This window comes from Erythrolamprus reginae, chromosome Z (assembly GCF_031021105.1).
Source record: "Erythrolamprus reginae isolate rEryReg1 chromosome Z, rEryReg1.hap1, whole genome shotgun sequence".
In the NCBI taxonomy this organism is placed as follows: Eukaryota; Metazoa; Chordata; class Lepidosauria; order Squamata; family Dipsadidae; genus Erythrolamprus; species Erythrolamprus reginae.
In genome coordinates this window covers 100845071-100860189 of record NC_091963.1, presented here as the reverse complement: position 1 = coordinate 100860189, position 15119 = coordinate 100845071, and the positions used below count along the sequence as shown (strand labels likewise).

At 42.6% G+C, this 15119-nt stretch overlaps 1 protein-coding gene across 6 annotated transcripts in view; it reads left to right on the top strand.

Moving 5' to 3' along the window:
• The window catches only part of FMNL1 (formin like 1), a 122213-nt gene that overhangs the window by 83836 nt on the left and 23258 nt on the right, over positions 1-15119 (top strand). For 4 of the 6 annotated variants that reach the window (XM_070766949.1, XM_070766951.1, XM_070766948.1 and 1 more), the window contains exons 6-9: positions 2627-2764; positions 6363-6471; positions 8092-8168; positions 10313-10406. In XM_070766949.1, coding sequence (XP_070623050.1) covers positions 2627-2764; positions 6363-6471; positions 8092-8168; positions 10313-10406 — 418 coding nt within the window. The remainder of the gene's footprint in view (positions 1-2626; positions 2765-6362; positions 6472-8091; positions 8169-10312; positions 10407-15119) is intronic. The other 2 variants (XM_070766952.1, XM_070766953.1) reach the window with 1 other exon arrangement.

Sequence of the window (15119 nt, the reverse complement as noted above, 5' to 3'; positions counted from 1 at the left end):
TTGGATTCAAACTGAGAAAGGATCCGAGTGATTTTGTTCATTTACACCTTCAAGAAATTCCTCTTCATGACCCTCTGAATGATTATCAAAGCCCTGCTCTCACAGCTGCATTTTGGACTAGCTGCAGTCTCCAAACGTTCTTTAAAGGTATCCCCATGTAGAGAGCATTGCAGTAATCGAGCTGCGAGGTGATGAGGGCATGAGTGACTGTGAGAAGAAACTCCCTCTCTAGATAGACCGCAACTGGTGCACTAGGTGGATGTGTATAAACATCACTCTCGCCACAGCTGAGAGATATTGTTCTGGTCTCAGCTGTGGGTCAAGGAGGACTCCCAAGTTGCAGAGCCTCTCTGAGGGGGTCAAAAGTCTTCCCCCCAGGGTGATGGAAAGACAGATGGAATTGTCCCTAGGAGACAAAACCCACAGCCACTCCGTCTTGTTGGGATTGAGTTTGAGCCTGTTAACACTCATCCAGACCCTAACAGCCTCCAGGCACTGGCACATCACCTCCATTGCTTCGCTGAATTGACATGGAGTGGAAATGTATAGCTGAGTGTTGTCAGCATACTGTTGGTAACTCACCCCATGTCATCAGATGATCTCACCCAGTGGTTTCATGTAAATATATTAAAAAGCAGGGAGGAGAGAACCGACCCTTGAAACCCCCCACAAAGGAGGGGCCTGACCCCCCCAACAGTAAGACCAACTACGAAGAGGAGGAGAATTACTGTACCCAATAACTCCACCCCATGTCCTGTCAACAAAGCAGTGGAAGTGATATGCCGGTGTCTGGAGGCTGTTGGGGTCTGGATGGGTGTCAACAGACTCAAACTCAACCCTGATAAGACGGAGTGGCTGTGGGTTTTGCCTTCCAGAGACAATTCCATCTGTCCGTCCATCACCCTGGGGGGAGAAACATTGACCCCCTCAGAGACGGTCCACAACTTGAGCGTCCTCCTCGATCCACAGCTCACATTAGAGAAACATCTTTCAGCTGTGGCAAGGGGGGCATTTGCCCAGATTCGCCTGGTGCACCAGTTGCAGCCCTACTTGGACCGGGAGTCACTGCTCATAGTCACTCATGCCCTCATCACCTCGAGGCTCGACTACTGTAATAGGCTCTACATGGGGCTACCTTTGAAGAGTAATTGGAAACTTCAGATCGTGCAGAATGCAGCTGCGAGAGTAATCATGGGCTTCCCCAGGTATGCCCATGTTACACCAACACTCCGCAGTCTTCATTGGTTGCTGATCAGTTTCCGGTCACAATTCAAAGTGTTGGTTATGACCTATAAAGCCCTTTGTGGCACCGGACCAGAATATCTGCAAGACCGCCTTCTGTCACATGAATCCCAGCGGCCGGTTAGGTCTCACAGAGTTGGCCTTCTCTGGGTCCTGTCGGCTGGCAGGACCCAGGGGAAGAGCCTTCTTTGTGGTGGCCCTGATCCTCTGGAACCAGCTCCCCCTGAGATTAGAACTGCCCCCACTCTCCTTGCCTTTCGTAAACTCCTTAAAACCCACCTCTGCCGTCAGGCATGGGGGAATTGAGAAATCTTCCCTGGGCCTATACAATTCATGTACAGTATGTTTGTGCGTATGTCTTCTTTAATAACAGGGTTTTTAAAATGTTTTTAAATTATTAGATTTGTCTTGAATTGTTTTATTGTTGTTGTGAGCTGCCCCGATTCTCCGAGTCTTCGGAGAGGGGCAGCATACAAGTCTAATATATTATTATTATTATTATTATTATTATTATTATTATTATTATTATTAAATTCTGATCACACAACAGCATGGTATGTGAATGTGTGATACAATGGTTGAAAGGGTGAGGACAGGTCTTTAGTCTCTTTTTACAAAACTCATAATGTTGAACTGTTGTTATATGAGCAGTTGTAACTCAAGGACTACCTGTAGTTCAATGACTTCTTGAGGACAATATTTCATTGATTTAAAATATTAATTATAACGAAACAAAGTAAAGCAACAAAAGAATTAGTATTTTACTTATAAAAATAAGATGCTAATACTACTAATCTGGAGTAATGTACATATAGATTTGTATTTATGTGGAAGCCAACTTCCATGTAAAGCAGGAGTGTCAAACTCAAGGCCTGGGAGCCTCACATGGCCCTTCCGAGCTTCGTGTTCACTGACAGAGGGTTGCGGGAGGCCATCCCAGCCAAAAAGCTTAGGAGACTGTTTTCTCTAGCAGAGGCACCACAGGCCATCACAGGTGCCCCAACATGAATACATGAAGCTGGACACAGCCACCCTGGCCATACTCACCCAACCCTCCGAGATTAAACACAACCCTAATGTGGCCCTCAATGAAATTGAGCTGGAAAGACTACACAGTAAAAGACATGGAGACAGTTTTGCTCAGCACCTTGGATAGCGGCCCAGCTCTGAGGCTGACAAAACAAAACTTGGAGCCTAAGCCATGTTTATTTCAGCATTGAGTTGTGAATCTTTACAGGGAGGAAAATTTATTGAAATGTATACAACGGTCATTCCCTGAAAAACACTTCTCATTTCTCCTTCTATTTCACTGCCAGAGCCTCAATAAACCCCACCCCACCATCCACCTGTTGACGCACATTATTGTTTGTCCGTGTGGCTCCAGGTATGATATGGACAGCACTGACAATGGGAGTCCTGGGTCGGACAAGGGAAAGGCCTTGGACAGATCTGTAGAGGACCTCAGCAGAAACAACTGCTCTCCCACACAGGGTTCTATCAAAGCGAGGCACTTGACTGTCAGGTAACCAAATGAAATTCGGGTAGGTTTTCTTAAACAACTTTCCCACGACTGAGATGAAGCACATGGGACAGCAAGCGAGACAGTCCCATTTTATATTCTCCCTGCACAACAAACTGCTGTGAAAAATAAAACACAAAAACTGTGCAAAAGCCAGCAAATTAAATCTTAGGCAACGGCTCACAACCTTTTGGGCACCATGAAGATGTTTTTCCATAGACCAGAGATGGTGTGGTTTTGTGTATTGCCTGCATCTCAGGTACGGAGTTTCACTTGTTTGTGCAGCCTGGTTTCTGGCGTGTTGTGGACTGGTGCCTATCCATGGACAAGGGATTGGGGACCCCTGTCTTGGAGTTTGGCACGTGTGAAAATCCTTTGCTATAAAGTATCATTTACTATAATATAAGCACTTATGGAAATCACAGGCCATTTCAGTTAGCATAAGACATCAATTCTTACGTTTTAGATCATGCCAGAATGATGCCAAATGAAAGAATTGGATGACAGAGGTTGGCAGGCTGATTAAGTGTATAGGTGATTCTCAGAACCTTTATCTAAAATGATCAGAAATATTTTGGATTTAAGGTATCTCTGAGTTTAAATGGAATGATGAGATTAATTGCTTCTTAAAAGGAGCTCACTAGGGAGCAGTATGAAGAAATGCTCCACACAGACCTTTTTCTGGTGTGTGTTTTTTTTTACTTCTGTAGACCATCTTAGTACTCAAACTGACAGCTCTGATCCCACCAGATTTCTTAATATTTAAAAACAAATTTTTAAAGAGATTACTCATTTTTCAATTTCTAGTTTTGAAATTAAAAGTCTACTTCTCTGGCAATGCAAAGAACACAACATGCACTGTTTTTTCCCTCAGAAAATAATGTCTAGAAAAAAGACAAGTTATAATTAAAAAGTTTTAAAGTATTTTTTTTTGCATGCTGTGGTTACTATATTAAGTAACTCATAGATTCTAAATTTTCCGTGTCTTTGATCACCTCAAAAGTAGTGCTTTAAATGACAAAATTGTTCATGTTAACTGCTAACTTTCCAACAAACTTGCAAAATCAGTTTCTCCTTTTCTCTTCTTTCTCTCATCTCTATCCTAACTTATTTTATTTCTCCTTATTCTAACCCCACACTTCTTTTGCATGCTTCCATTGGGGAAATGCCTCATGGTAGGTAACCAGACATTGACTTCCTGGATAGGGAAAATAGTTGATGGGATATAGTACATGTGTAATTTGGGGTAATCAGTTCTGGAGAGATTCAACACTGTGATCCATTGGATCAAGGTGTGTGAAAAAACATATATGCCTTTTCTCTTTCGCTTTCATTTTTGAGAGGCAAAATCATACAATGAGCATTAAGGTGGCCTGGCATCTCATAGGAGTGCACCAAAGACCCCTTCCATGCTTTATTTATGTGGTTTCCTTTGCAGCATTACAAGCCTTTATCTCTACTTACATTTCAGAAGTGAAGTGAAAAACAATACAAGATTGGAGGGGCTGGGCGTTGCAATTCAATGGCCTAAATGCTTTAAATGATCAGCCTTTTTATTACATAAGATCCTGATCCTGAATAGGATGGTGTTGACTTTGAAGAACAACTGAGTTAACTGACCCCAGGGGGATTCCTAGTCCTGCCAGCAAATTTCCTCCCACCCCCCAAACTTGGGATATACAGGGCTACCCAATTTACAGAAGAAAACATTCCTTCCCACACTATAGAGAAAGGTCTGCTTTGAAAAAATAGGTTATTTATTTATTTATTTATTCGATTTTTATGCCACCCTTCTCCTTAGACTCAGGGCGGCTTACAACATGTTAGCAAAAGCACTGTTTAACAGAGCCAGCCTATTGCCCCCACAATCCTCAGAAGGATGGAAGGCTGAGTCAACCTTGAGCCGGTGATGAGATTTGAACCGCTGACCTTCAGATCTACAAGTCAGCTTCAGTGGCCTGCAGTATAGCACTTTACCTGCTGCGCCACCCTGGCTCATCAATAGTGGGCTCATTTGCTGGATTTACCAAAAAATTGCTAAAGGGATATCAAGATTGCTTTCCAAGTAACAGTAAAATGCCCCCTCTCCCTGTAATTCCAAAAGCTGTCACTTTCCCCCCATGCTTTGGGAGGTGGAGGGACAGGGAGGCGTCCACCTGAAGCATCCTATTTTTCCCTCCTGTCCTGCAGGGTTGTATTCTTCCACCTCCTTCAGGTGTTGCCATTTGAACCAGCAGATCCAAACATTCTTTCAACAAGTCCACCCCAGCATCCCCTCCTTCAGCGCCCCTGGCACCGAGCAGGACTGTAAGCCCAGGCCACCTGTCAACTCTTACTCACCCCGGTGAGCCTTCATGAGATCCCTCTCCCCAGCAAATGCAGCCAGAGGGTGTAGAAGGGGCTTGGCAAGGGCACACTCATCCTTATTTCACTTTTGTGTTCATGCACAGGCACTCCAATTGGGTGCCTTAAGGGCTGGAAGTTTGCTGTTTTAAATATCCCGAATTTATTTTATTTATTTATTCGATTTTTATGTTGCCCTTCTCCTTAGACTCAGGGCGGCTTACAACATGTTAGCAATAGCACTTTTTAACAGAGCCAGCCTATTGCCCCCACAATCCGGGTCCTCAGTTTACCCACCTCGGAAGGATGGAAGGCTGAGTCAACCTTGAGCCGGTGATGAAATTTGAACCGCTGACCTACAGATCTACAGTCAGCTTCAGTGGCCTGCAGTACAGCACTCTAACTGCTGCACCACTCCGGCAATCCATCCCTAAAAGTTCAGTCACTTGAAAATCTGGGATATTTGCATGCTTAGATTTTCATTGTATTCATAGTCATCCCAAGAGGTTTTGGTTTGTTTGTTTTGGCTGTAGGTTTTTTTTTTGTTGCTACTGTCATGAAGCTTAAGGAATTGGCTGAGATGTACAGAGGTTGTGGAAAGGGAACGTTGAGCCTTAAGTTTCACAAAAAATAATGTAAAGATTCATCTAGCTTGTCTTCAGTCATGACATCTAGAAACCTTTCATAAGGCTGACACCAAAGCCATCAGTTTTTCGGAATCTGAAGAATTGATACCACCATCCATCCTCTGTAATGCCCTTCAACTATATCCATGTGAAAGGCTTTTCTATAGTCTGTCAGCTCCATTCTTGAGTTTGTTTCCCAAGCTTAATCATATGAAAGCAGCAATGCCCTTGAAGAGCTGGACTGAAAGTCTTCACAGGTGACAATATCCTCGAGGCCAGAATTTCCCACCTTGTTGCCTTCCAGATATGTTAGACTTTAACTTCTATAATGTCCTGTCAGTCACAGCTAGAGATTATAGGGACTAAAATGCAGCACAGCTGCAGGACAACTGATTGGATAAGGTTATTCCTGGATTCTATTTGTACTGGAAACTTAGGAGGAAAGGAAAACTAAATACTAAACTAACTAAACTAAAATACTAACCTGCTACTAATACTGACTCCTACAGCTTCAATTTTTTCTCATATGCTATTCTTTATACTTTTGGACTGTTGTATGAGATTGACATCCACTGTCATTGAGCTGTTTTTGCCCCTTCCCCCCCACCACTTTAAATTTATTTTTACCCCAGACTCAATCCGACACACAGCAAAAAGGCACTGCGAAACTCACGCATCATCAGCCAGAAGGATGATGTTCATCTGTGCATCATGTGTCTCCGTGCCATTATGAATTATCAGGTAATTGAAGAATAGGATAAGAAAAGTGAAAGTTTGCATGTGTGTAGACAGCTTGGAAAACACATGCATAACATTGGGGACCGATTTTGAAATTTGCCTAGATTTCGAAATTGATGTTTGATATATTCATGGTATCAGGGAGAGTTAAGGAGGGGGGAAAAAAACAGGAAATCTGTACAAAAAAACCCCATCCCCAGTATTTACAGGTAGGGCTGGAAAGATTCCCATTTGAATAAACCAATGTCCAATATTGCACAGTTTTCTAATATGTCATCTCAAGTGACCCATAAATCAGGTGTCAGGAGTAACGTGGCTATAAGCATTCTCCCAAAAATCCTAATATTTTAATGCTAGAATTCTGGTTTTCATTGTTTTCAGTTTGCTGAGATCACGAGGTGTAAAATACAAAGGAAGCAATCTTGTGTTTTCCAAAATTGTTGGACTCTGTTATTCGTAATTAGGAAATTACCTGTTTGCATGGAGCTTTTAGTCATAACAGGCATTTGGCTGTTGGCCACAGTAGACAAATTGAGAAAGGAGAATTCAATAGCCTTTAAAGTGGTCAGTGATGCTTGTTGCAAACCAATGTTACATTTGATGAACCACCATTTAATTTGTTTATTTTTTAAAATATGCAGTTGCTCAGCTTACATCAAACTGGGTAGCTGACAATCAAAAATTAAAGTAATATATTAAAATTATTAAAAGTAAACATATTATAAATTTAAACACTGGAGTTTTCCTTACAGTATAGGCAGATTTGCACAACCTGTAGGTAGGTAGGTAGGTATGCTTACAAAGCCATTTTACATGATATTTTGCACTATTATTTTTTAAGGAAGATGTTTCCCTTGGTGGACTGCTGTGAGTTTCTATAATCCCAATATTTGAATAATAATCCAATGTTTGGGGTGGCTCGGGTGTCTTAAGGAGTAGTATGGCTTTCTAAACCTTTATAAGTTACTGTTAAATGACATCACACACAATTTGGTTAAAATATGAGTCTGTGTATAATTTTAAAGCTCTCTATGCAAAGGAAGGAACACGGTGGCTCAGTGGTTAAGGCACTGAGCTTGTTGATCAGAAAGGCTGGCAATTTGATAGTTTGAGTCCCCAAGTGCTGAGTAATGGAATGAGCTCCCATTACTTGTCCTAGCTTCTGCCAACCTAGCAATTTGAAAGCATGTAAAAATGCGAGTAGAAAAACAGGGATCACATTTGGAGGGAAGTTAACAACGTTCCGTACGCCTTCGGCATTTAGTCATGTGGGCCACATGACAACAGAGACATCTTTGGACAGTGCTGCTTCTTTGGCTTTGAAACGGAGATGAAACTGCCCCCTAGAGTTGGGAATGACTAGCACAGATGTACGAGGGGAACCTTTTCCTTTACCTATGCAAATAAATGTTAGGTTCATAACTATTACTGTACTTGAAAATGGGTAACTAGTAGTTTGGCTTGCCATAATCAATCATGTCCATATGGCCTTAGCTTGCTAAAAAAAATATACAATTTGAATCTCTGTGTAGCCAAAGAGCCATGCTTGTGTGTGTTTCTACTTTCAGTCATCTAGATTCACTTCAACTGCTAATTTGGGCTAATTTCTCACTTCTCCCTTAGTCTGGATTCTGCCTTGTGTTGAAACACTCCGCCTGTGTAAATGAGATCACACTGAGCCTCAACAATAAGAATCCCAGGTAGGAATTCTGTCCTCCTTTATGGTTGTTCTTCTCAGTCTGAATGATTGTCTTAGCCAATTGCATTCCAGGTCAGTTTCAGAGATGAATTCATATATCGTTTCTGCATTAAACACTACTTTTATTTTAAAATATGATATAAAATTAGTGTTTTCTAGATTACATTACTTTTCAATATATTTTCTTTAAAAGTGCACTCTGGGTGCACTTTGGCATGCATTTTGAGCTGAGAATGGAAATGTCACATCTAAAGAACTTCAGTGGGCAGAGATGTTTGAGAGGCATGGAGCAGGTTGCGTCACTTCACAGTGATGATTGCAACACAAACCAAACAAAATCCACAAGCATCTTGGCTTATATTCTCAGTGTTCATTCATTTAGTTTTATGAATTGAGTTACTAGAACTCATGAGTTACTTAAATCTCATAGTATTCTGACTAATAATAACAGTTACCATATTTTTCAGTGTACAAGACGCACCAGGGTATAAGATGCACCTAAATTTTAGAGGAGGAAAACAAGGAAAAAAGTATTCTGAATCAAATGGTGTAGTATTATATGGTTTAATAAAATACCAGTGTAGCAGAATACTTTTAAAAACCAAGTACACTTTTTAAAAACATGTACACTTTTTACAAACTTCAAACTTGACAGCTTCAAGACTTGTGGACTTCAACTCCCAGAATTCCTCCTTCAGTCACAAGCTTTAAACATGCCAGGTTTGGAGACTCTTGCACTCCTACCTTAGGGGTCTTCAAACCTTCACCAAGGCCATGGTGCATGTCCCAGTTGCGAGCAAGGAGTCCCCTCTCGCCTGCTCCCCTGAAGGAGAGACCTACTTTCTCCCAGAGATGGGCGCTTCTCCTGTGGCTCAACCAATCACATCCCTGTAAGGACCTAGGGGAAGTGGGTGTATGGGAAAGTCTCCAGTTCTGACTACCTCTGCCTCCCTCACGACGCCCTGAGATTGGGAGCAGGACATGGGTCTGCACTCCTGGTTCCCAGGGAGTGGCGCTGTGACACTGCGGCTCCTCTCCGCAGACTACTTCCCCATGCAAGGTTTGATGTAAGGATGCCACCAAGGGACAAACAGTGAGAGGATGGATCGGCTCAGCCTTCGCCCTTCCAACATGGGGAGGATGGAAGACTCTTTAGAGCCTTCGGAGAGGGGCGGCATACAAATCTAATAAATAATAATAATAATTTTTAAAAGACTGCTGCTTTTGCCGCTGCTGCTGCTTCTAATGGAGGCCGAGGCAAATGGGCAGCACTGCATTCTCGTCTCTTCATCCTTCCTCCTCAGCCGTCCGCATTTCGGTTCCATCCAAAAAAGGGTGGCTGAGGAGGAAGGGTGAAGTGGATCTGACGAGAACGCAGCGCTGCCCGTTTGCCTCAGCCTCCATTAGAAGCAGTGGCGGCACTGAAAGCAGCAGCCTCCTGTCCTCCCCTTGTTGGAATGTAACATTTACAGAGGAGGAAGAGCTGAATTGGTTTACAGAGGAGGAAGCAAGATGAATGTACAAGGGAGAGAGGCACCCACGTGATGGAGGACAGAAGTTCGGGTTTCCCCCCATGCCGTTAAACTTGGGGCATAGTCTTATAGTCCGGTGGGGGCGGTCAGTAGCAGTGGCAGCAGCCTTCCCATAGTCTGGTGATAATGGCTTCTCGTGCAGTTTGGCCAGCCCCAACCACAAAAATGGGTGAAAAGCTGCCACGGTCGGACTACAGGAAGGCTGCTGCCACCGCCACTGACCGCCACCCAACAGCATCCAGGCTTTGGCACACTTTTTTGAAGTAAAAAGGTGCGTCTTATACACTGAAAAATACGGTATCTGAATTCATATTAGAGCAAATAATACAATACTGTATTGGTATACTAGTGGTAACATGGAATACAGCTCTATGGAATACACCTTCATTCAACAGAGAAGTTCAAAGTTGTAATGTAGTTTGGCTGTGTTTGCCTTAACGTGTTATGCAAATCTAATGATTGGTCTGTCTGTCTGTCTGTCTGTCTGTCTGTCTGTCTGTCTTCCTACCTACCTACCTGTTGGCCTCTCTTCCAAGTCTACCTGTTCCATTCTTAGACCCCAGTTTCTTTGGAAAAATGTAAAATTTATGTCTCATTGTCTTCCATATTGCAGAACTAAAGCTCTTGTCCTTGAGTTGTTGGCTGCTGTTTGCTTGGTCCGAGGAGGACATGACATTATTCTGGCTGCCTTTAACAACTTGAAAGAGGTTTGTGAGCTCTACCTTTTTTGTTTTGTCACTGGTGCTTAGTTAAAGTGATGTTCATCAAATTTGGGGCTTTAATATAAAATAATTATATGTTTGGAAAAAGATTCTAGGTGTACAACTGGCTAAACTTAAATATTAAACTCTAGATATAATGGTCTTACAAAACTCCCTCTCCTAGATGACAGTGAATATATTTATTTTCTTCAAAATGCAATAAATCAGTCTTGTTATTTCTCCACTTTTTTTTCTATTGAGTGGACCCCTTCTCAAAATATCTATCTGGACCAGTGCCAAAATGGGCTGTAGAAGATCGTGTCTTAATTGACTGTATTGCTTAATGTTCAGGCCTTTTTATCTTTTCCAAAATTCTCCAGTGAAAATTATTCAATGTTGCTATAAATTTGTTTGGAATTTGATTGGTACGTTTCATTCCTACTCCACGCAACGTTGCAGCAGGATAGTCTACTCACAGAGGAAGCATTCCCAGGACAGTTGATATGTGGGGTAACAGAACCTGAACTTTTGTAGAAGCAGGTCAATAAATGTTTTTCAAAAGAAACTTTTCAGCTGTAAGAATTGCATACATACTTTCAGATTTAAATCAGTGTGAGCAGAAGGCGATGTGCAGAGGCTGAGAAATGGGATAGATGTGAGGTCACAGTCATAGAAACTAGCTCCATATACAGTGGTACCTCAAGGTACGAACCCCTCGTCTTACGAACAACTCGTGATACGAACCCGGGGTTCAGAAAAATTTTGCCTCTTCTTACGAACTTTTTTTCGAGTTACGAACCGGCGTTCGGGAGGCTGCTGGGAAGCCCCCCGGCTGTTTTAAAAGGTGACAGCCGGGCGGCGGGGCTTCCCAGCAGCCTCCAGAACACTGGTTCGTAACTCGAAAAAAGTTCGTAAGAAGAGGCAAAATTTTTCTGAACCCCAGGTTCGGTTCGGGAGGCTGCTGGGAAGCCCCCCAGCCCGGCTGCGACCTTTTAAAACAGCCGGGCGGCTTCCCAGCAGCTTCCCAAAGCCGAACGCCAAACCCAAACTTCCGCGTTCGGCATTCTGAGACTGCTGGGAAGCCCCGCCGCCCGGCTGTCACCTTTTAAAACAGCCTGGGGGCTTCTCGGTGGCCTCCCGAACGCCGAACCCGGAAGTTCGGGTTTGGCTTCAGCGTTCGGGAGGTCGCTGAGAAACCCCCAAGCTGTTTTAAAAGGTGACAGCCGGGCGGCAGCGGTTTTTTTGCGGGGGGTTTTTTTGGTTGCACGGATTAATTGACTTTACATTGTTTCCTATGGGAAACAATGTTTCGTCTTATGAACCTTTCGTCTTACGAACCTCCCCCTGGAACCAATTAGGTTCGTAAGACGAGGTATGACTGTATTCTATTCTGGATCTGTTTGCTATAAAACAGCCTGAACATTATTCAGCCCTTGCCCAAGCGAACTGAAGTGCTAAGAGCTGAAGAATGAAAGCAGAGGTTTAAAAGCTTCCACATTTTTGTTGAAATTAGTTTTTCAATGGTACTTAAAAATGAAAGCAGAATCAATAAAAAGGGATGTGTCCTCTCACCATAAGGTAATATGTACAGATGAATAGTGAAAATGAATGTAGTATCCGTACACAGGATTTAAAAATAATTATCTGTTTAACACTGTTCCTTTTAAAATGCAAATTATATCACTTGGGAGGCAGAGTGGGAATTAATGAGATCACAGCATGTCTTTCTGTGCTGCCATCCAGGAAAAAAAATATTTTTTTTCATTTCAAGCTTGTGATTGCATCAGGAGGAAATCACCCATTTTGTTTAACTTGGTTTCTTAAGGTACTCCTTGGGAATCTCTGGAGATGTCACAAAAGCTTTTGGAAATGGAATACATTGAACAAACAAACAAACGAATAGAAATAGGAGGGAAAGTTGGGTTTTCGTAGTGTTCTTTGTAAACTGACCTATAGATAAGACTACTTAAATTACGCAAGATGGTAGGCAATAGAACAGGTGGTTTGTACTAAAGGTTTTTTTAGGTGGTGGTGGTGGGGATTCTAGCTACTGAATAGAAAGATGCAAAACGATCCTATTCCCAACATGGCTGAACAACCTGCAGTTGCCCCATAAAGTGGTTTATGAGAATCAGGCTTAAAAACAAGATTATTGAGATAAACCGGAATACCAGTTAATTCAGCAGATATTAAAATAATGGCCATCCCTAGACAGAGAGCAACTGCACTAACTGAAAATCTGTTTATGTCACTGAACATGCTGGAATGAGTACGAAATACCGTAATCTCCCCGTATTGATCAGGCTGCCAAATATTCTGCTGTTCTAGAAGCAAATTGTTATAAATAAGTAATTATGAAACATTTATGATCATTGAGAGCTTGGTGACCAACCATTGAGAACTTTTGTCAGTCCTACCCGGTAGACCTGATAGGAAACACAGCAAATGAGGTATTTCTATTCTATACAGCTATACTAAAAAAATCTTGCGAATCTAAAAGTACACTTCACCCATGATTTCTTTTATAGCCTGAGAAATTAGACATTGGTCCCTTCTAAACCTCTTGCTCTGTCCATTATCTAGCTGCAAGGCTATGTAGTCTATTATCTGGTTATTCCCTAGGCAGCATCTTTGCCTCAACTCCCAAGGTTTTTCCCACATGCCATTACAGTTTTACATTTACAGCTGCCTGAAATGCACTGAGCCTATGTAAAGTTGTTTGGCTCTTTTATAGGTTCCAAATACTTTCTGTAAAAGGTTTCTCCCTGTAGAGATGGGGAGCAATACACCTGAGCATTTCAAATATCCTAAATTATAAGACTAGGGCTGGAAAAATCTGGGTGACCAATAGAAAAATAATAACTATCTGTATTTTTGCAATCAGATCTTGTAGCTTATCTACATTATAACTGGCAACTGGGCAAAACCATTGAAGCACTCTCTTTCCTCCCTTTGCTTGTCAGCCACTACCCTAAATCAGTGATGGATAACCTTTTTGGCACTGAGTGCCAAAACTGGAGCATGCACCAGAGCATTGGAACTCAGAAGAGAGCAGCTTTGTTGTACATGTGTATGGTGGCCATCTGCTCTTCCGGGTTCCATCATGCGCATGGGCACCGGACAGCTGGCCCGGCATGCATGTGCAGCCGCCATCTGTACTTTTTGGGGTTCTGTTACATGCATGTGCACCGGTCAGCTAGTCTTTGTGTGAAGACTAGATAGTTGGCCCGGCACACATATGCAAGCGATAGAACCTGAAAGAGAGCAGCTGGCTGGTGCACATGTGCACCGGAGCAGCTAGTGAAGGTGAATGCACAAATGGAACCTGGAAGTGCAGGTGATGACAGCATGCATTCCCACGAGAGAGGACTCTATGTGCCACTTTTGGCATTTATTATTTATTTATTTTATTTTATTAGATTTGTATGCCGCCCCTCTCCGAAGACTCGGGGCGGCTTACAACAACAGTAATACAATATACAAAATACAAATCCAATATAAGTTAAAAGCAATTTAAAACCCATAAATATTAAAAAATGATCATTACTACACAATCACACCATTCTCAAATATTACAGTCAGAAAAAAGGTGGTGCTGGGGGGACAAGATAGTTATTCCCCCCATGCCTGGTGACATAGATAGGTATTCAACATCTTGCGGAAGGCGGGAAGAGTAGGGACAATTCGAATCTCCGGGGGGAGTTGATTTCAGAGGGCTGGGGCCGCCACAGAGAAGACTCTTCCCCTGGGTCCCGCCAAACAGCATTGTTTAGTCTACAGGACCCGGAGAAAGCCAACTCTGTTGAACCTGATTGGCTGCTGGGATTCGTGCAGCAGAAGGCAGTCCCGGAGGTATTCTGGTCCAATGCCATGTAGGGCTTTATAGGTCATTACCAGCACTTTGAATTGTGACCGGAAACTGATCGGCAACCAGTGCAGGCTGCGGAGTGTTGGCGAAACATGGGCAGATCTTGGAAGCCCCACAATAGCTCTCCCGGCCGCATTCTGCACGATCTGAAGTTTCCGAACACTTTTCAAAGGAAGCCCCATGTAGAGAGCATTGCAGTAGTCGAACCTTGAGTTGACGAGGGCGTGCGTGCCATTAGGCCCTAAATCAACATCAATAGGCGGAGGAACTGGCTGCATCAGTAAAAGTTGGAGGAGTAATACAATATACACTAGATAACCAGCCTATTGACACTTTTAGTAAGGCAAATAAAATGGTAGTATCATTGCAAACATCTCATTTTAAAATTGTGCTAAAATTGTTATGATTCCCTGTCCAAAACTGGCTTCCTTTCTAAGGGAACCAGAGCTGGGGAAAAGAGGAAAGGGTTATTCTATTATTCCCTTACGGAAGTCATTTTCAGGACATAGGAACTAGGACTGGTGGCCTAAAAGAGTAAAGTAAGTGAGGGAAGATAAGAGACATCTGAGATGGCAAACCAGCTGGTAAGCAATGAAACACATAATCAAATAGCATTACTATAGTTGATGAAGCTTACTTATCAGGATGAAGCCAGAGACTTTCTAGTATTGTAGAAACTTTCTACTTTCTAGCATTGTATTCCTTGGACTTCTCTTAGAAGAGTGTCTGCCAAACTATAATTTCAAATGTGTCAAAAGGGGCAAAAAATCAAATATTACACACTTTCTTTTTTTTTGGCCTCACCTATTTTTCCTAGTCGCACTAATTTTCTGGAATGCAACTCACAACAT